Here is a 21,841-nt window from a genome sequence, read left to right on the forward strand (position 1 = left end):
CTGGAGCGTCAGCGTTGATTTTTATGCACAAAATCTGGAATGAACCCAGAACTTGCTGACTCAGAGGTGAGAGTGCCATCAGCATAGCCCAGCTGACCTGCAAGAGATGGTTGTTTTGTTTTGTGGTCTTCACTTATTTTGTGTTTTATTTTTATCTTGATGATAAATACCTTTGTTAATATCTAATTTTACAGCAAAATCTTTTAGCTGAAGTGCTCGTCAATATGAATTACAAATGAGTAGAACGTGGGATGAAGCTGCTTAGCTTTGGGCTACTTTGAACTGCATGAAACAGATCTCAATTTTATGTTTGTGTTAACTTGTGCATCTACACTTGGATGGTCTGGTTGAACATTTATAAACCAAAAAGGCAATATCATTAAGAATAGCCATTTCAAACTTCCAGGCCCATAAATGTAAGCAAGAAAAACCATCGAATAAGAGAGACAATACACTATCGAGGTATTGTGCACTTGTTGTAATTGGCTGGTGTCTGCTGATAAGCTTGTTCTGAATTTAGCTTTCCTTCAACAGCTACTCTTGTCAGCAATTGTACTGGGAGCAAGTGGAGCTGTTGGCAGGTAAATCTTTAGTGATTTCTATCTCCTACTTACTGTATGTAAAGTTTCATCAATTGTTTGTGATGTATTATTGCGAAGACTATTGTTTTAGGTGTCTGGGTAAGTTTAAATGTTTATTATGCAACATTCTGAGAATTTAACTAATGTTTCTGGGATTAAATCCTGCAGTTTCTGTCTAGGTTGGTATAAAAACAGAAATCCATGCCTTTAGTAGGGAAGAGAATATCTTGAAATTTTTACTTTGTTACTGTCACAAAGATGTGTTACATATCTGGGATTTTTTTCTTCCCTCTGCAATTGCTATGATTCTTTTTAATAGTGGCTGAGGGGTTAATATGATGGTCTTTCGCTCTCACTCTTGTATTCTCTGAGCAGACCTGAGGTCTGGTATTACTATGGTGAATTTACTTTACCTTTGCTATCTTGTGGTCTCTTCAGTGACAATGTTTGTGTCAGTCCCCTGCTACATTCCAAACTGGAAAGTTGGAAAACCTGTTGTTTTTCTTATTATGTGAGTGAAACATGTTCTCTGCTATGGCAAACTATTTTGGAGTTCTCAATGTAATTCAGCACTAAAATATCAATTTGTTATAATTTTCATTTAAATTGTTTGGATTAATTGTTTGGGCAGTTTTTCCAAGGTATATGATGTTGGTTCTCTGAGCTCTCCTGGTCAACTGTTTATTTTATTTTCCTTGTCATTTTTTTAATCTGAAGTGTTTATTCACTACTTTCTATTTCATTTTGTGGCATCTTTCTATGTTCCATTTTCTTTCCTTTCTTTATCCTTGGTTTGCTGAAATGCGAGTGTGATCATGACGATGTTCTCCTGTCAACTGTTCAAATTTGCATTTGTAATTGGGATTAGACGCCTTGACTCTGATGAAAAACATAGAAAGATGGCCTGGACACCAAGGCAGAATGTGACTGTATGGGGAGTGCCTATAGAAGTGAAGTAATCCTGGATTAGTAGGAACCTTTCCAGCAAGTCTTAACTAGCACAAAGTAGAGCCAGTAATTGAAAGACGGTAACTAGGAGAGCCCAGAGATCCAAAAATAGCAGGCACCAGAGACCATTATTCTTTTGCTAAATGGGAGTAATCATGTATATGCAATACATATTTCTTAAGGGCTTTGTGAAGATCTATTCCTGCATGCAGGCTGAAAAGCTAGTGCTATTTATTGAAAAGTTTGACTCTTAGATTTAATTCTTAACATTCATAATGATTTGTGTAATATCTGTTTTCCTTCAGTACATATAATTACATGGGAAGTTTGTGTAATAAGATGCTGACTTATGCTGAGAGAGGAGACTATGACTCGGCACGGGAGCACCAGGTAAATTAGTTTTCTAGCTCCAGGAATACAATTTGTTATCCTTGTGATGACCGTGGCAAGGTCAGCATTTATTGCCCATTCCCAGTTGCCCTGGAACTGAGTGTCTTGTTAGGAAAGGGGCAGTTAAGAGTCAACCACATTGCTATGTGTCTGGAGTTAGATGTAAGTGAGACATGGTAAGGAGTATCAATTACCTTCGCTAAAGGATATTTCTGAAGCAGATGAATTTTTACAGCCATTCACAATCCTGATGTGGTCACAATCTGGTCACCATTTTAATGACCAGATTTTGACATCAACTATGGTCGAATTTGAGTCGATATTCAAAAATATGAGACCATGACCCCAGAATTTTAGCTGGGATTTCAGGGTGAGCAGTGTTATGTAACGTACCCTCTAATTTTCTTTCTGGCTGCATGAGCCTCCGGGGTCAATATGCAGTAGAGACTTCCAAAACCAGAAGTCATTGCCATGATTGGTGTACTGATGTTAATCACTGTGCAGAACCTTGGTGCAGCTGTATGTGCACAAAACTTAGACAGAACATTAGTCTTGTGGCATTACCACTATGCACCACAATAACTATAATGAAGGCGCTTTATTTTTAGCATTACAGTGCATAAGTTTCTTACCAGTTTTAAACATATGTAAATATTCTTTGAGTGTCCCTTTGTAAAAATCTTTTTTGGTGATCACAGAAGCTGTAACAGGATAACCTGAAAACTTGTCCCACACGTTTTGAAGATTTAATTCAAGTAGTTCAGTGAATAAGTCCACTTAAAATAAATTACTTCTACTTTCTACCAGAACTCCTCAAGATCTTGGATTATTCCTTTGTCTTCATCAAAAATAGTTTAGGAACACATTGGGCAAAGGATCAACTAAGTCTGGAATTCCCTCCCTAAATTTTCTGCCTCAATCTTCCTTCAAGTAATGTTGTTTCTTCTTTCAACACTTCTAGTCTTAAGTTTTTGTATAAGCTTTCTGTAATCTGTCTTCATATTGCCTATGCAGTTCAGTCATTAACTTTTTGTTTTATGATATTCCAGTGAATAGCTGTCATGTTCTTTGTCTTTCTGCAGGCACCATAAATATATACAGAGGAACCTCGATTATCCGAACGAGATGGGCGGGCACTATTCCATTCGGATAATTGATTTCCTCAGGGGCTTAAAGTTTTATGTGAAGTCTGCTTCCCATTCAGGAGGCTGGGCAAAAGCACACTGTGCATGGGACCCCGCCCCCTGCCCACACCCCCATCCACTCCCACCCCACCCCCAACCCTGTCCAATGCTGCGCCCCTTCCAGTCCTATGTCCCCCCGCCCACCCCCCAACCCTGTCCAACAACACCCCCCTCTGCCTCCAACCCCATCACCCCTGTCACCCTAAACCTATGCCCACTAGTTCTGGACTCACTCACATCAGTAAAAAGACTTTATCTATTTATCCTGTTAATGCCCCTCATGATATTTTAAACATCTATAAAGTCCCCCCATAGCCGCTGACGCTCCAGGGAAAACAGTCCCAGCCTATTCAGTCTCTCCCTATAGCTCAAATCCTCCAACCCTGGCAACATCCTTACAAATCTTTTCTGAACCCTTTCAAGTTTCACAACATCCTTCCACTAGGAAGGAGACCAGAATTGCATGCAATATTCCAACAATGGCCTAACCAATGTCCTGTACAGCTGCAACATGACCTCCCAACCCCTGTACTCAGTACTCTGATCAATAAAGGAAAGCACACCAAACACTTTCTTCACTATCCTATCTACCTGCGACTCCACTTTCAAGGAGCTATGAACCTGCACTCCAAGGTCTCTTTGTTCAGCAACACTCCCCAGGACCTTACAATTAAATGTATAAGTCATGCTAAGATTTGCTTTCCCAAAATTCAGCACCTTGCATTTATCTGAACGCAATTCCATCTGCCACTCTTCAGCCCAGTAGCCCATCTGATTAAGATCCCATTGTAATCGGAGGTAACTTTCTTCACTGTCCACTACACATCCAATTTTTGTGTAATCTGCAAGCTTACTAACCAGACCTCATATGCTCACATGTTGTAACAAAGAATACATATTGTAAGAAATGATGGGGGAGAGGAGTGAAATCAGCTGGACCTCTCGCTTCATTTACTGTCTAATTCCTTTTACTGTAAAGTTCGGGTTGTGAATATTGAATGAGTACACAATTGATCTCATCTTTGCACCCATAGATAAATTATTATTTCAAATCACATATGGTAAATACCAATTTAAATCCAGCTATGTTGGTAGCACATTTATAGCGTAGCAAGAGTCTGCACACTTAAGACAGGAAAGAAAGTAAAGTGTTTGAATAAATGCAACAGAATATTCAAAGCTGCACAGAATTATTTTAATGTTTATTTTATTTTCTGGTTCCTGTCCTTCCTTGCATTTGTATCTATGATCGCATAGTCATGTATACTTACATTCATGTCTTTTTCAGGCTGTGATCCAGGAGTTCGTTGGGTCTATGAGTAGACTTGGTGAGTAGAATGGCATTGTTACTAAACATTCCTGATGACATTTCATTCCCTGGATGTCACTGTAATCAGCAGTTACTATTGTTTGCTAAAATTCCCATGAGAAAGTGATGAGCTGCTACCTTAAACTGCTGCAGTCTATGTGAAGAAGTTATTCCCACATGTTGCAAAAACTTCCAGGATTCTGACCCAATGAGAATGAAAACATTTTAATATCTTTTTAAAAAAAAATCCTGATGAACTGTTCAACCTCCTCGTGGGAGCACAAGGCAGCGCCGATACAGTCATCGATGTAGCGGAGGAAAAGGTGGGGGGTGGTGCCAGTGTAGTTGCGGAAGATGGACTGTTCCACATATCCTACGAAGAGGCAGGCATAGCTGGGGCCCATGCGGGTGCCCATGGCAACTCCTTTAGTTTGGAGGAAGTGGGAGGATTGAAAAGAGAAGTTATTCAGGGTGAGGACCAGTTCAGTCAGTCGAAGGAGGGTGTCAGTGGAAGGGTACTGGTTAGTGCGGCGGGAAAGGAAGAAGCGGAGGGCTTTGAGTCCTTCGTGATGGGGGATGGAGGTGTACAGGGACTGGATGTCCATAGTGAAAATAAGGCATTGGGGACCGGGGAAGCGAAAATCCTGGAGGAGGTGGAGGGCGTGGGTGGTGTCCCGAACGTAGGTGGGGAGTTCTTGGACTAAAGGGGACAGGACCGTGTCGAGGTATTGGGAGATGAGTTCGGTGGGGCAGGAGCAGGCTGAGACAATGGGTCGGCCGGGGCAGGCAGGTTTGTGGATTTTGGGCAGGAGGTAGAAACGGGCGGTGCGGGATTGTGGGACTATGAGGTTGGAGGCGGTGGATGGGAGATCCCCTGAGGTGATGAGGTCCTGGATGGTCTGGGAGATGATGGTTTGGTGGTGGGAGGTGGGGTCGTGGTCAAGGGGGCGATAAGAGGAGGCGTCCGCGAGCTGGCGTTTGGCTTCAGCGGTGTACAGGTCAGTGCGCCAAACTACCACCGCGCCTCCCTTGTCTGCGGGTTTGATGGTGAGGTTGGGATTGGAGCGGAGGGAGTGGAGGGCTGCACGTTCTGAGGGTGAGAGGTTGGAGTGGGTGAGAGGGGTGGACAGGTTGAGTCGGTTGATGTCACGGCGGCAGTTGGCTATAAAGAGGTCGAGGGCGGGTAGGAGGCCTGCACGGGGTGTCCAGGTGGATGGGGTGTGTTGGAGGCGGGAGAAGGGGTCGTCAGAGGGTGGGCGGGAGTCTTGGTTGTGAAAGTAGGCACGGAGGCGAAGGCGGCGGAAGAATTGTTCAATATCTCGCCGCGTGTTGAACTCGTTAATCCGAGGGCGTAGGGGAACGAAGGTGAGGCCCCTGCTGAGGACTGATCTTTCATCCTCAGAGAGGGGGAGATCTGGAGGGATGGTGAAAATCCGGCAAGGCTGGGAGCTAGGACCTGGTGTGGGACTGGAGCTGGAGCTGGGACAGAGATCGAAGTAGGGGCGGAGTTAGACGTGGTGACGTTGCTCGACGTGGGGGCGGGGTTACGTGAAGCGACGGGAGATGGCGTGGGGGCGGGGTTATGCGTAGTGACGAAAGACGGCGTGGGGGCGGGGAAACCTGAGGATTTGTGCTCCTGCAGGTTAGTGATGTCAGTGGGGGCGGAAGTGGCTGCGTCGACGGCAACCGGAGGGGCGGAAATGGTTGCGGCGACGGAGGAGTGGTGGTCATTCCCGGTGGCCGCGTGGGTCGCGGGTCCGTCGGCGATTGTGGAAGCGGTTGTGTGTGTGGTGGTCACCGGGGCAGTTGTAGGGGCGGCGATCGCGGGGGCTCCGAGGTCGGTGGGGGCGGAAGTGACGTCACGGTCGGCAGCGGCCTTTGGTGCCGCGGGCGCTGTGGAGGCCACATGTGTAATGGCGTCCGACAGGCCTGTGGAAGATTCTGGAATAGTTGAGGGGCCACGAGTGTGGGGGTAAGTACATGAAAGTTTTTGGTACCAAAAACTTACCCCCACACACAACCGCTTCCACAATCGCCGACGGACCCGCGACCCACGCGGCCACCGGGAATGACCACCACTCCTCCGTCGCCGCAACCATTTCCGCCCCTCCGGTTGCCGTCGACGCAGCCACTTCCGCCCCCACTGACATCACTAACCTGCAGGAGCACAAATCCTCAGGTTTCCCCGCCCCCACGCCGTCTTTCGTCACTACGCATAACCCCGCCCCCACGCCATCTCCCGTCGCTTCACGTAACCCCGCCCCCACGCTTATTTCCGTCACGACGCATGACCCCGCCCCCACATCGAGCAACGTCACCACGTCTAACTCCGCCCCTACTTCGATCTCTGTCCCAGCTCCAGCTCCAGTCCCACACCAGGTCCTAGCTCCCAGCCTTGCCGGATTTTCACCATCCCTCCAGATCTCCCCCTCTCTGAGGATGAAAGATCAGTCCTCAGCAGGGGCCTCACCTTCGTTCCCCTACGCCCTCGGATTAACGAGTTCAACACGCGGCGAGATATTGAACAATTCTTCCGCCGCCTTCGCCTCCGTGCCTACTTTCACAACCAAGACTCCCGCCCACCCTCTGACGACCCCTTCTCCCGCCTCCAACACACCCCATCCACCTGGACACCCCGTGCAGGCCTCCTACCCGCCCTCGACCTCTTTATAGCCAACTGCCGCCGTGACATCAACCGACTCAACCTGTCCACCCCTCTCACCCACTCCAACCTCTCACCCTCAGAACGTGCAGCCCTCCACTCCCTCCGCTCCAATCCCAACCTCACCATCAAACCCGCAGACAAGGGAGGCGCGGTGGTAGTTTGGCGCACTGACCTGTACACCGCTGAAGCCAAACGCCAGCTCGCGGACGCCTCCTCTTATCGCCCCCTTGACCACGACCCCACCTCCCACCACCAAACCATCATCTCCCAGACCATCCAGGACCTCATCACCTCAGGGGATCTCCCATCCACCGCCTCCAACCTCATAGTCCCACAATCCCGCACCGCCCGTTTCTACCTCCTGCCCAAAATCCACAAACCTGCCTGCCCCGGCCGACCCATTGTCTCAGCCTGCTCCTGCCCCACCGAACTCATCTCCCAATACCTCGACACGGTCCTGTCCCCTTTAGTCCAAGAACTCCCCACCTACGTTCGGGACACCACCCACGCCCTCCACCTCCTCCAGGATTTTCGCTTCCCCGGTCCCCAATGCCTTATTTTCACTATGGACATCCAGTCCCTGTACACCTCCATCCCCCATCACGAAGGACTCAAAGCCCTCCGCTTCTTCCTTTCCCGCCGCACTAACCAGTACCCTTCCACTGACACCCTCCTTCGACTGACTGAACTGGTCCTCACCCTGAATAACTTCTCTTTTCAATCCTCCCACTTCCTCCAAACTAAAGGAGTTGCCATGGGCACCCGCATGGGCCCCAGCTATGCCTGCCTCTTCGTAGGATATGTGGAACAGTCCATCTTCCGCAACTACACTGGCACCACCCCCCACCTTTTCCTCCGCTACATCGATGACTGTATCGGCGCTGCCTCGTGCTCCCACGAGGAGGTTGAACAGTTCATCAACTTTACTAACACCTTCCATCCCGACCTGAAATTCACCTGGACTGTCTCAGACTCCTCCCTCCCCTTCCTAGACCTTTCCATTTCTATCTCGGGCGACCGACTCAACACAGACATCTATTATAAACCGACTGACTCCCACAGCTACCTGGACTACACCTCCTCCCACCCTGCCCCCTGTAAAAACGCCATCCCATATTCCCAATTCCTTCGTCTCCGCCGCATCTGCTCCCAGGAGGACCAATTCCAACACCGCACAACCCAGATGGCCTCCTTCTTCAAGGACCGCAGATTCCCCCCAGACGTGATCGACGATGCCCTCCACCGCATCTCCTCCACTTCCCGCTCCTCCGCCCTTGAGCCCCGCTCCTCCAACCGCCACCAAGACAGAACCCCACTGGTTCTCACCTACCACCCCACCAACCTGCGCATACAACGTATTATCCGCCGCCATTTCCGCCACCTCCAAACGGACCCCACCACCAAGGATATATTTCCCTCCCCTCCCCTATCAGCGTTCCGCAAGGACCACTCCCTTCGTGACTCCCTTGTCAGATCCACACCCCCCACCAACCCAACCTCCACCCCGGCACCTTCCCCTGCAACCGCAGGAAATGTAAAACTTGCGCCCACACCTCCACACTCACTTCCCTCCAAGGCCCCAAGGGATCCTTCCATATCCGCCACAAGTTCACCTGTACCTCCACACACATCATCTATTGCATCCGCTGCACCCGATGTGGCCTCCTCTATATTGGTGAGACAGGCCGCTTACTTGCGGAACGCTTCAGAGAACACCTCCGGGCCGCCCGAACCAACCAACCCAATCACCCCGTGGCTCAACACTTTAACTCCCCCTCCCACTCCACCGAGGACATGCAGGTCCTTGGACTCCTCCACCGGCAGAACACAACTACACGACGGCTGGAGGAGGAGCGCCTCATCTTCCGCCTGGGAACCCTCCAACCACAAGGTATGAATTCAGATTTCTCCAGCTTCCTCATTTCCCCTCCCCCCACCTTGTCTCAGTCGGTTCCCTCAACTCAGCACCGCCCTCCTAACCTGCAATCCTCTTCCTGACCTCTCCGCCCCCACCCCACTCCGGCCTATCACCCTCACCTTGACCTCCTTCCACCTATCCCACCTCCATCGCCCCTCCCCCTAGTCCCTCCTCCCTACCTTTTATCTCAGCCGGCTTGGCTCTCTCTCTCTCTTATTCCTGATGAAGGGCTTATGCTCGAAACGTCGAATTCTCTATTCCTGAGATGCTGCCTAACCTGCTGTGCTTTGACCAGCAACACATTTGCAGCTGTGATCTCCAGCATCTGCAGACCTCATTTTTTACTAAAAAAAAAATCCTGTTGGATTTGGAAGCAGTGTTTCTATATGCTTGCTCCTTTTGTCCTTCTAAGTGGGAGAGATTGTGTGATGGAAGATTATATTGCCAGTTGCCACAGCACATGTTGAAGATACTACACACTGTGGTGATGGAGGGAGTTAGCGGACTGCAATGCCATGAATAGTATTGAGCTTCTCGAGTGGTGTTGGAGCTTCATTTGTTTGGCAAATATTGAGTGTTGCATTCACACCTTCTGTTTTACACCTCAAATAGGATTTTGGGAGAGCTAGGTGAATCACTTCTGTCAAAATAGCTGACTTCTGACCTGCTTTTGTCACCCTTAATTTTCTGTAACTGACTTCAGTTGAATTTCTGAACAGTGACGATTCCCGAATTTTTGTACTGTCGAAATTCAACAATGGAAATATTAGTGAATGCCAATGAGAGATTTTGTTTTCTTATCAGAAATTATTTCAAGATGGTTTGGCTTAGGACATTGTCTCAAGGAACTTAATCAGCTCCTTAAGCTTAAGGAACTGGAATGCTGAGAAGATTGGCAAAAATTTCAGAGCCGAGTTTGATAGCTGTTCACTAGACTTTTTTTTAAGATTACTTAGTGTGGAAACAGGCCATTCGGCCCAACAAGTCCACACCGACCCGCCGAAGCGCAACCCACCCAAACCCCTACATATACCCCTTACCTAATACGGGCAATTTAGCATGGCCAATTCACCTGACCCGCACATCTTTTGGACTGTGGGAGGAAACCGGAGCACCTGGAGGAAACCCATGCAGACAGGGGAGAACGTGCAAACTCCAAACAAACAGTCAGTCGCCTGAGGCGGGAATTGAACCCAGGTCCCTGGCGCTGTGAGGCAGCAGTGCTAATCACTGTGCCACCGTGCCGCCCAAAGTTTGGAAAGTTTGAAGAAAGCACCACATCAATCTTTGTCCCGAATTGAAGCCATTATGTGTCTCTCCACTCAGAATTGTTCCTTATCCACTCTTATGAAAGATAAAGTGGGGATTTGACTCTCCATTGAATCAAGAGATTTTCATCCATGCAGATCCAAAAACTAATGGGTCTATCAAAATGTCTGATGAAGGACTTATGCCTGAAACGTCAACTCTCCTGGACCTCAAATGCTGCCTGACCTACTGTACTTTTCCAGTGCCACACTTTGACTATCAGAATTTGTGTAGATTTTACACAAACAATCAAAGCTGTATGTTGCTCATTCATGCTACCTGGTTAGCAAAATTGGGAAAGACTTCAATTCTCCAAGTTTGAAAATTGTTTTTTGGCAACAAGCCCTTGATACATTTTTCACAACATTCATTACTCTGTTTGGAGGGTTTTGTTTCAGCATACTACTCTTATTCTTCGGCATCACATCAGCAACAGAAAACTTCTGGAGGACAAAATCAAGTAACCTAGGAGTGGATGGAGTCATCTATATTGACAATGTCCTGATCCATGGATCTACTCAGACAGAACAGGACATGAAGCTGCGAGCTGTGCTGCAATACTCGCAGGAAGTGGGATTTAGATCCACAACAAATTCTACAGCTGACTGCCAAGAATCGTGGACATATTGTGGATGCATCAGATATCAAAATTGATTTCTAGATGGCAAGAGGAATCGAGGCATTTCCAGCTCCTTTCAGTATGTCTGATCCACAGAGATTCATGAAAATGATAAGCCAAGTAGAAAGTTGTTGTGCAGTGGTTCTGGGAAGAAGCACAACAGAAGATTTTTTTTTTAAAAAAAATCAGAGGTGCTGCTATCACCTGATGTTTTTTTCACTCTGATCCACACCTAACTCCAATCTCTGTCTGGGAACTGTACTGTTTCAAAAATGTACACCTTAACATGGTAAACTAGTTTACAGTGTATACCAGATTCTGGATCAGTGGTGCTAGAAGAGCACAGCAGTTCAGGCAGCATCTAACGAGCAGCGAAATTGACATTTCGGGCAAAAGCCCTTCATCAGGAATAAAGGCAGTGAGCTGGAAGCATGGAGAGATAAGCCATTCATTCAATGTTTAGAAACAGGAGAGTTGCAGAGCTTTACAAGTTCCTTCAGCATGTCACAAGTTTGCATTTTATGTTCTTGGTCTTCAGTTTCTGTCACTCAGAAGAAATAATCCCACCCGCCTTAAAGTGAATTAGCAAACAATCCTTTAAGAATACAACTCTAAGAATGGTGTCAAAGTAATACGTCAGGCAAGCAGCAGACCAAAGCTGATGCTTTATTTTAGAGCATGTTGAGGCCTAAACAAGGTGATGTAGTTTTTTTTTTGTTGAAAAGATGGCAACCTTTGCAATTATAACTAACTCCAGTAGCAACATCACAACAACTGAATAAAAGCAGAGGAGCACAGACATCTAATAAGAATGGGCTCCCATTAGAGAGCACTGTCAATGGATTCACAGTCCTCGTCTCAGACAGTATTATGCAAAGGGGTGACACATCATAATTTACTGATGTATGAAGAAAGATGAGCAATTATAAGAGACCTATCCCAGTCCAACACCAGCACCTCCAAGTGAAGTTTGTAATAGTAGGTGATTTAAATTTTCCAAACATTGACTGGGACTGCAATAGAGTTAAAGGTTTGGATGGTGAAGAATGTTAAAGATGTCTATATTTAACTATTTGTTAATGATAAAACTGATGTGATAACTTATTTGTTCCTGATTTGATGATTCACATGAGCGACTCGCCCTTTTGTTTTAACCACACTAAAGCCAGGTGTAAATTTTGTAACTTGTAGAATAGCAGGTTTGAAAACTGTTGATTGAATACATATTGTTTTGGGAGACTAACTCCCAAACATAGGTTTTTCCCGATGATCAAAGATATTAAAAGTTGTTGAGCTAAATTTCTATAAATTCTAAATTAAAAATTTTTGGGGCAACAAAATTTTGTTTTGTGTTGCATTTCAGTATATCCAATTCAAACAATTTTCCTGAGTTTTTGTCAGTTTAATATTCCTACTTAAGTTTTTTTGCCAAATGGGAGTGTTTGGCTTGGCTACTAGTGACCTGGAGACAAAATACATTACTGCATTATAGTGTGAGTTTGCCTCCAAATAAGATGATTTTACTTGATGTGGCAATGCTTAAATGATCTTTCATGACCAAAGAAACTGAATGTGAATTTCATGGTACTAAAGAATTCAACAAATTTTATACTGTACAAACATCATCAAGCATACAAGTAACTGAACTAATGTTTAAGCTAGCAGTTAATAACAGAGGGTCATGCTTCCAGCAGAATATCATGTTGCAAGTGATCGGAGGTAAGATGGAGTCATAAGATTTTTAATTCTGTCACATGACATGCTTTACAATGTCAACATCGAGCGCATGATAGACATACTGAGCGTGACATAGACACAACATATTACATTGACGTGTATTCTCATATGTCAACTAATTGCTCATAATTAGTCTACATGCATTCTTGAGTATGTAAATAATGAATTCTAAGTTAAATGATACCAGTTCACCTATTTTTCCAGCCTTTGCTTTTGTTACAAATAGAAAATAATGGAATGGCTTAATGTGCCTATCAGTATCTGAAAGAGAAAGATATGTTTTATATTGCATGGGTAATTCTTTGCCAAGCTGTTGGAGAAATCCCATCTGATCCTTGTATGTATATTTTTCCATTTTATACCCAAAATGACCTGTGCATTTTCTGACTTCCCTTAAGTCCATTGATTTATACTGAGCATTTAATGATTCTGCCAACTTACCTGAGAACTGGCTCACTGGTAACATAGGTCAGTGATGCAGTTATAATTGTATTACAAAACTTGTGAACATGTACCCAACAATTTTGCATGAAACAGGTGGTAAAAACAATTCTTGTACTATGGCAATGATAACATTGAGCAATTGTTTATGCAGGTTTTGGAGTGGCTGAAAACAAGGCTACAATGACACTTGTATCGGGAATTCCACTTGGTCCCCCTCGCCTGCCATTGTTAAAATGCAATGAGGAGAAGCAAGCAAAGATATTGGCCACACTGAAAACGTTGAAAATATTGACATGAACACTGCTTGTAATAATGGATGGAATTCACTATTGGGAGATTAATTTACTGATTATTACACTTGTGTTTTTCTTCTTTGTTTTGCTTATATGCGGGATAGGTCTAAATATCAGTAATTAATTCATTACAATCACACCCAATCAAATTAATCATGTGACTGTATGGCCAGTGATGGACAACCTTCAGTCTTCCACAATGTCTGATGTTTAGCAGGCAGCTTTATCTCTATCATTGTAGCTTTCACTATGCATGCTGTATTTAAGCACAGTCCAATACCGCTGACTTCTGTACCTGTAATTCAGTCCTACCTGCTAGTGGTGGGCTGTGCCCCCTGCACCCCATTTACTGCCTAAAGCTGTCTTGTCCATAGGACTTTTAATTGAATCTCTTCATGCTTAGTCATTTTTTAAAAAAATATATAGCTATGATTATCTGGATATCTTAAGTAAATCTATTTGTGATGGATCTCAGACTTTAAATCAATTAGGTATAGAATTCTCTCATCAGCATACTCAAGGGTGTCCTTATCCAGCAGCTTGCAATCGGACTCCATTTTCACTGTAAATGTCTTTGTGTGCTATTTTAATCTTGTTACCTTGTATATTCTATCTACAAAGGGACGATTATCATAACTTGTGGTCTGTCTTTAATACTAAACTAAACAAGCTACTGTTTCAGCTCCAAATCTTCTCTGCCATCTTACATCAACTAAAAATTCCTGGCAGCCTTTTATGTCACCTGCTCTGCATATCCCTGATGATCAAGGATCCATCTACTTCTGCCCTAAAAATATCCAAAGATTCTGCAGCAATGCTTTTTGAGGGTACAAATTCCAAATACATTCAACTCCCAGAATTTTCTTCTTTATTTCTATTAAATAGATAATCTCTTCGTTTTCAACTGTGATCCCTAGTTCCAGGTACTCCCAGAGAGGAAATATCCCTCTTACATCCACACAGTGAAGTCCCTTCAGGACCTTGCATATTTCAAATCGGGTTACCTCCAACTCTTCTAAACTACAGAAAGCAATCCTATTCTGTCTAGTCTTTCCACATAAATCAATCTACTCATTCCAGGCATTGGTCTAGTAAAGCTTCTCTGAACTGCTTTCAACACCTTAACATCCTTACATATATTGAGACCTTCATATTATTTTTAACATTTTTAGTTTGGAGCTCTGAACTCTAAGTTGAGATCTGAATGTGACTTTTGAGCATATTTCTTTTTAAAAGGGAGGAGAGCAAACAAACTGTTTGTTTATCATACCAGGCCTGGATGTGGCTGCCAAAGCTACAGGACTGAGACTTGACTGCTAACTGGATATCCTCCATTTATCAACACGTTGAAAGCTTAGTGAAGAGAATCTCAGTTATAAGGAGTTATTTGAATATTCCTCAAACCCACTGAAAGCTGTTGCATTGACAGGTGGCTTCAGAAACTGAACCAAGATATAATCCCATATACTGTGATACTATAGATCATGGAGACTGCTTAAGTGAATTGGCCAGTTACTTCTCTTATCCTTTATACAGTCAGATGTACAGCATGGAAACAGACCCTTCGGTCCAATCCGTTAATGCCAACCAGATATCCCAACCCTATCTAGTCCCACCTACCAGCACCCAGCCCATATCTCTCCAATCCCTTCCTATTCATATACCCATCCAAATGCCTCTTAAATGTTGCAATTGTACCAGCCTCCACCACATCCTTTGGAAGCTCATTCCAGACATGTACCACCCTCTACGTGAAAACGTTGCCCCTTAGGTCTCTTTTATATCTTTCCCCTCTCACCCTAAACCTATGCCCTCTACTTCTGGAATCCCTGACCCCAGGGAAAAGACTTTGTCTATTTATTCTATCCACACCCCTCAATTTTGTAAACCTCTATAAGGTCACCCCTCAGCCTCCGACACTCCAGGGAAAACAGCCCCAGCCTATTCAGCCTCTGCCTGTAGCTCAGATCCTCCAACCCTGGCAACATCCTTGTGAATCTTTTCTGAACCCTTTCAAGTTTCACAACATCTTTCCGATAAGAAGGAGATCAGAATTGCACACAATATTCTAACAGTGGCCTAAGCAATGTCCTGTACAGCAGCAGCATGACCTCCCAACTCCTGTACTCAATACTCTGACCAATAAAGGAAAGCATACCAAACGCCTTCCTCACTATCCTGCACTCCCAGGTCTCTTTGTTCTGCAATACTCCCTAGGACCTTACCATTAAGGTGTAGAAGTCCTGCTAAGATTTGCTTTCCCAAAATGCAGCACCTTACATTTATCTGAATTAAACTCCATCTGCCACTCCTCAGCCCATTGGCCCATCTGGTCCAAATCCTTTGTAATCTGAGGTAACCCTCTTTGCTGTCCACTACACCTCCAATTTTGGTGTCATCTGCAAAGTTACTAACTGTACCTTTTATGCTCGCATCCAAATCATTTATGTAAATGACAAAAAGTCGAGGGCTCAGCACCGATCCTGTGGAACTCCACTGGTCACAGGCCTCCAGTCTGAAAAACAACCCTTCCCCACCACCCTCTGTCTGTCTGCTTGTCTCAAAGAAGATTGGATTTAGATCGTTAAAAATCACAACACCAGGTTATAGTCCAACAGGTTTAATTGGAAGCACACTAGCTTTCAGAACGTCGCTCCTTCATCCACTATCACCTGATGAAGAAGCAACACTCCGAAAGCTAGTGTGCTTCCAATTAAACCTGTTGGGCTATAACCTCGTGTTGTGTGATTTTTAAACTTTGTACACCCCAGTCCAACACCAATACCTCCAAATCATGGATTTAGATCATAGACTTTAATTAGATTACTTTGACTAACTTTGCTTTGCTAAAGCTACTATCTGAAAATGTGTTGCTGGTTAAAGCACAGCAGGTTTGGCAGCATCCAAGGAACAGGAAATTCGACGTTTCGGGCCAGAGCCCTTCATCAGCTCTGGTCTCCAGCATCTGCAGACCTCACTTTTTTACTTAAAGCTACTATCTAAATAAATTGTTGATTCTTTTGCTTAACCTATAAAGTTGCTGTCTGGTTTCAATTGTTTAAAAGTTCTGATTAGGTGCTATTGGGTCAATTGAGTATCATTTGAGTTTTTTTAATTTCACTTATGAATATAGGAATAGGGAAACGGATTTGATTTAGGTGTCTATCTCCAGGTCATAACACAAGCATGGTGACCAAAATTTTACATGTAATTCAGTTGCAGTCTCACCCACACAGTAAAACTGGAGCATACTCTTGCATTCAACTCCCCTCACAAAAAAAAAACAACTATTTTTTTGTCTTCCTACACGCCAATCTTCCATGATTCTTCCACTAGGATACAGTGCTCTGCAGCCATTCACCATTTAGGTAAAATGCTGCCCTTTCTCGCAAAATAGATAAATTCATTCTTTCTCAAATTGTAGTCCAGATATTTGTCCATTCTATTAATCTATCTATATCCCTTTGTAAGTTCCTTATGTTCTCTTCACAATTCACTTTCCTAGCCATTTTTGAGTTGTGTTATCAGGAAATTTAGCTCCCATACCCATAGTCACTTCATCTAGATCGTTTATGAATATTGCAAGTTGAGGCTCCAGTACCAACCCTTGTGGCACATCACTCATGACATCCTGTCAGTCTGAAAAAGATGATTTTATTCCCACTTTCTGCTTCCTATTAGGCAGCTAGTCTTCTGGCCATGTGATAATCTTTGATGTGGCACCTTATCAAATGTCTTCTGGAAATCTAGTACATCCACAAGTTCCCATTTATCAACAGCACAGGTTGCTTCTTTGAAGAACTCCAATAAGTTAGTTAAACAAGATTTCCCCTTAACTATTTCATTCTGACATATCTTTGTCAATGTTTCCAGTCCAGTTCTGAAGAAGAATTGTATCGAACTCAAGACTTTGTCTCCGCATCTCTCACCACAGATGTTACCACAACCACTGAGTTTCTCCAGCACTCTGATTTTGGAAGAAAGGTCTGCAGCTGGCACTTGGTTCTGAAAGCCAACTCTATACAGAGAAAATGCAATCACCAACCCTCCTTGTAATGCAGAAATATGGGAATTATGAGTGTTAGTAATTAAAGTTCAACCATGAGTAAATCTGAAGAGCAACGTACTTATGTATTGAGAGTTTATTACACAATCATAAGATTAGATTAGATTGCTTAGTGTGGAAACAGGCCCTTTGGTTCAACAAGTCCACACCGACCCGCCGAAGCATAACCCACCCAGACCCATTCCCCTATATTTACCCCTTCACCTAATACTAGGGGCAATTTAGCATAGCCAATTTACCTAACGTGCACATTTTTGGATTGTGGAAGGAAACCGGAGGAAACCCACGCAGACACTGGGAGGATGTGCAAACTCCACACACAGTCGCCTGAGGCGGGAATTGAACTCTGGTCTCTGGTGCTGTGAGGCAGCAGTGCTAACTACTGTGCTGCCCATACAAGGTTACTAGGTAACATTAGTTAAGACTAATTAACAGTGACAAAGTAAGTAATAATATCTCCTACAAGGTAGTAACTGGGTCTATGTTACATGGCTATGGCCTGTAGAACTGATTTAATTATGAACTGGAACAAGTGCCTATCTTCTCCTGGAGAGAGTCATTTATAAGTTATTGGGTGGAGTCTTTTTTTCCCAAAGCTTTCAAGCTAACAAATGCCCTAAAATTAATCAACACTATCTTAAAAAAGGACTTGCATTTACATATGCTTTCAATCCCCAGATGTCTCAAGTGCTTTCTGAAATAACTTGAATGCAGCAGCTGATTATAAGGTCAGTGATGAGCACAAAACCGAAATTTGATAAAGACCAGACCATTTTTAAAAAAAAATTCAGATGTGTAAGTATTAGCCAAGATACCAAGATAACTCTCCTGCTGTTTTTCAAAATAGTTTATTTTACATCCTCCCAACCTTTTCCATCAGCAATGAACAGTTCCACTTCACAATGATCAGTGTTATTCATGACTCCTCAGGTCCTGAAGCAGTCTGTTTCCATATCCAACAAGATCTGGCCAGTATCCAGTCTTGGGCTGATAAGTGGCAAGTAACATTTGTACCACGCAAGTGCCAAGCATTGACTATCTCAAACAAGGAAAAGAAATCAAAGTATTGCCCCTTGTCAACTGAATTACCAAAACTGAGTGTCTCACTATGAACATCATGAGGGCCACCGTTGGCCAGAAATTGAACTAAAAAAGTGATTGTTACAGCATAGAGTCAAAGCTGAACCAAGTCTGTCTCAATTCACCAAACAGTAAAAATTTAGCCCTTGAAAAGACCCTTGGTAGATACTGCAACAGTTCCTAACTAGACTTCTGAATAAATCATCTCTGACTTTGCAAATAATTAATTCCCAACACCAGTTTTGTATCTCAAACAAAAAATTTAAGAACTTCTTAAATATGCAGTCGTCATTTGCAAAAAACCAGGTTAACCTAATTAATGTGTATGCTTTTACCCTGAAACATTTGTTTACAGCCCTCATCCACACAAACAAACAGTGAAGGGATAAAGAAAATAATAAAACTGGTCATTACTTAAAATGTTTGATGTTATCATTTCACAGGCATAAATATGGACTGTCTGACTGCTTTTCTGGAAACATTGATCATGACCACCTTTTTAAGTTCACTCAGGTAAAGATAGTAATTCTTATAACTCCATTTTCTACTCTTTTGTTTTCTATGAGGTGTGGGGAGTTCAGCAGGGAGCTTTCAAATCTTTGTATCACTACCAGCAAAACCCATCTCAATTTTTTTTAAAAAAACATAACTTCAACCCGCCCTGAGAGAATGTCTAACTTTTCCTGAGACCTGAATTACCATTCAACATCTTATTTGCTTGAATACAGCATCAATTCCCAGCTATTGACATTGCTCTTAGCCAAATTTTGCTATCTGTTTCAACACAATGCTCCTCCTGGGTCTTTGTGGTGGTAGGAACCCTTTAAATCAAAAGTCAGCCTTCAATTAGCCTCTAGGTCTAACCTCACAAACAAACAAACAAAACTTGGTAGGTCTGTTCTTTTCCACAAGCAGGTTCACAAAGTCCACTAGTCACCTTCAGCTCAAAATTCCCAGTTCACAGCTGCAAATCAAAATTGAGAACAGAACAAAAATGAAACTAAGTGAATAATAGAGAAGGGTTCTAACACAATATAAATATTGTGGCTACAACAGCAGCTCAGAAGCTAAGAATTCAATAACAAAGAACTCACCTCCTATCTCACCATTCATAAGCTACAAGTAAAAAATGAGGTCTGCAGATGCTGGAGATCACAGCTGCAAATGTGTTGCTGGTCAAAGCACAGCAGGCCAGGCAGCATCTCAGGAATAGAGAATTCGACGTTTCGAGCATAAGCCCTTCATCAGGAATAAGAGAGAGAGAGAGAGCCAAGCAGGCTAAGATAAAGGGTAGGGAGGAGGGACTAGGGGGAGGGGCGATGGAGGTGGGATAGGTGGAAGGAGGTCAAGGTGAGGGTGATAGGCCGGAGTGGGGTGGGGGCGGAGAGGTCAGGAAGAGGATTGCAGGTTAGGAGGGCGGTGCTGAGTTGAGGGAACCGACTGAGACAAGGTGGGGGGAGGGGAAATGAGGAAACTGGAGAAATCTGAATTCATACCTTGTGGTTGAAGGGTTCCCAGGCGGAAGATGAGGCGCTCCTCCTCCAGCCGTCGTGTTGTTGTGTTCTGCCGGTGGAGGAGTCCAAGGACCTGCATGTCCTCGGTGGAGTGGGAGGGAGAGTTAAAGTGTTGAGCCACGGGGTGATTGGGTTGGTTGGTTCGGGCGGCCCGGAGGTGTTCTCTGAAGCGTTCCGCAAGTAAGCGGCCTGTCTCCCCAATATAGAGGAGGCCACATCGGGTGCAGCGGATGCAATAGATGATGTGTGTGGAGGTACAGGTGAACTTGTGGCGGATATGGAAGGATCCCTTGGGGCCTTGGAGGGAAGTGAGTGTGGAGGTGTGGGCGCAAGTTTTACATTTCCTGCGGTTGCAGGGGAAGGTGCCGGGGGTGGAGGTTGGGTTGGTGGGGGGTGTGGATCTGACGAGGGAGTCACGAAGGGAGTGGTCCTTGCGGAACGCTGATAGGGGAGGGGAGGGAAATATATCCTTGGTGGTGGGGTCCGTTTGGAGGTGGCGGAAATGGCGGCGGATGATACGTTGTATGCGGAGGTTGGTGGGGTGGTAGGTGAGAACCAGTGGGGTTCTGTCTTGATGGCGGTTGGAGGAGCGGGGCTCAAGGGCGGAGGAGCGGGAAGTGGAGGAGATGCGGTGGAGGGCATCGTCGATCACGTCTGGGGGGAATCTGCGGTCCTTGAAGAAGAAGGCCATCTGGGCTGTGCGGTGTTGGAATTGGTCCCCCTGGGAGCAGATGCGGCGGAGACGAAGGAATTGGGAGTATGGGATGGCATTTTTACAGGGGGCAGCCCATACTCCCAATTCCTTCGTCTCCGCCGCATCTGCTCCCAGGGGGACCAATTCCAACACCGCACAGCCCAGATGGCCTCCTTCAAGGACCGCAGATTCCCCCCAGACGTGATCGACGATGCCCTCCACCGCATCTCCTCCACTTCCCGCTCCTCCGCCCTTGAGCCCCGCTCCTCCAACCGCCACCAAGACAGAACCCCACTGGTTCTCACCTACCACCCCACCAACCTCCGCATACAACGTATCATCCGCCGCCATTTCCGCCACCTCCAAACGGACCCCACCACCAAGGATATATTTCCCTCCCCTCCCCTATCAGCGTTCCGCAAGGACCACTCCCTTCGTGACTCCCTCGTCAGATCCACACCCCCCACCAACCCAACCTCCACCCCCGGCACCTTCCCCTGCAACCGCAGGAAATGTAAAACTTGCGCCCACACCTCCACACTCACTTCCCTCCAAGGCCCCAAGGGATCCTTCCATATCCGCCACAAGTTCACCTGTACCTCCACACACATCATCTATTGCATCCGCTGCACCCGATGTGGCCTCCTCTATATTGGGGAGACAGGCCGCTTACTTGCGGAACGCTTCAGAGAACACCTCCGGGCCGCCCGAACCAACCAACCCAATCACCCCGTGGCTCAACACTTTAACTCTCCCTCCCACTCCACCGAGGACATGCAGGTCCTTGGACTCCTCCACCGGCAGAACACAACAACACGACGGCTGGAGGAGGAGCGCCTCATCTTCCGCCTGGGAACCCTTCAACCACAAGGTATGAATTCAGATTTCTCCAGTTTCCTCATTTCCCCTCCCCCCACCTTGTCTCAGTCGGTTCCCTCAACTCAGCACCGCCCTCCTAACCTGCAATCCTCTTCCTGACCTCTCCGCCCCCACCCCACTCCAGCCTATCACCCTCACCTTGACCTCCTTCCACCTATCCCACCTCCATCGCCCCTCCCCCTAGTCCCTCCTCCCTACCCTTTATCTTAGCA

General features: G+C 45.3%; 1 protein-coding gene across 2 annotated transcripts in view; it reads left to right on the plus strand.

The window, feature by feature from the left end:
• Positions 1–16,063, plus strand: part of npl (N-acetylneuraminate pyruvate lyase (dihydrodipicolinate synthase)) — a 53,614-nt gene extending 37,551 nt beyond the window's left edge. For both annotated transcript variants that reach the window (XM_060830307.1, XM_060830308.1), the window contains 4 exons: positions 535–581; positions 1,835–1,919; positions 4,392–4,431; positions 13,255–16,063. In XM_060830307.1, the coding sequence (XP_060686290.1) occupies positions 535–581; positions 1,835–1,919; positions 4,392–4,431; positions 13,255–13,400 (318 nt within the window). In that variant the 3' untranslated portion in view covers positions 13,401–16,063. The remainder of the gene's footprint in view (positions 1–534; positions 582–1,834; positions 1,920–4,391; positions 4,432–13,254) is intronic.
• Positions 16,064–21,841: the final 5,778 nt, after the last annotated feature.

The sequence above is a fragment of the Hemiscyllium ocellatum genome, chromosome 9 (assembly GCF_020745735.1).
Source record: "Hemiscyllium ocellatum isolate sHemOce1 chromosome 9, sHemOce1.pat.X.cur, whole genome shotgun sequence".
Classification (NCBI taxonomy): domain Eukaryota; kingdom Metazoa; phylum Chordata; class Chondrichthyes; order Orectolobiformes; family Hemiscylliidae; genus Hemiscyllium; species Hemiscyllium ocellatum.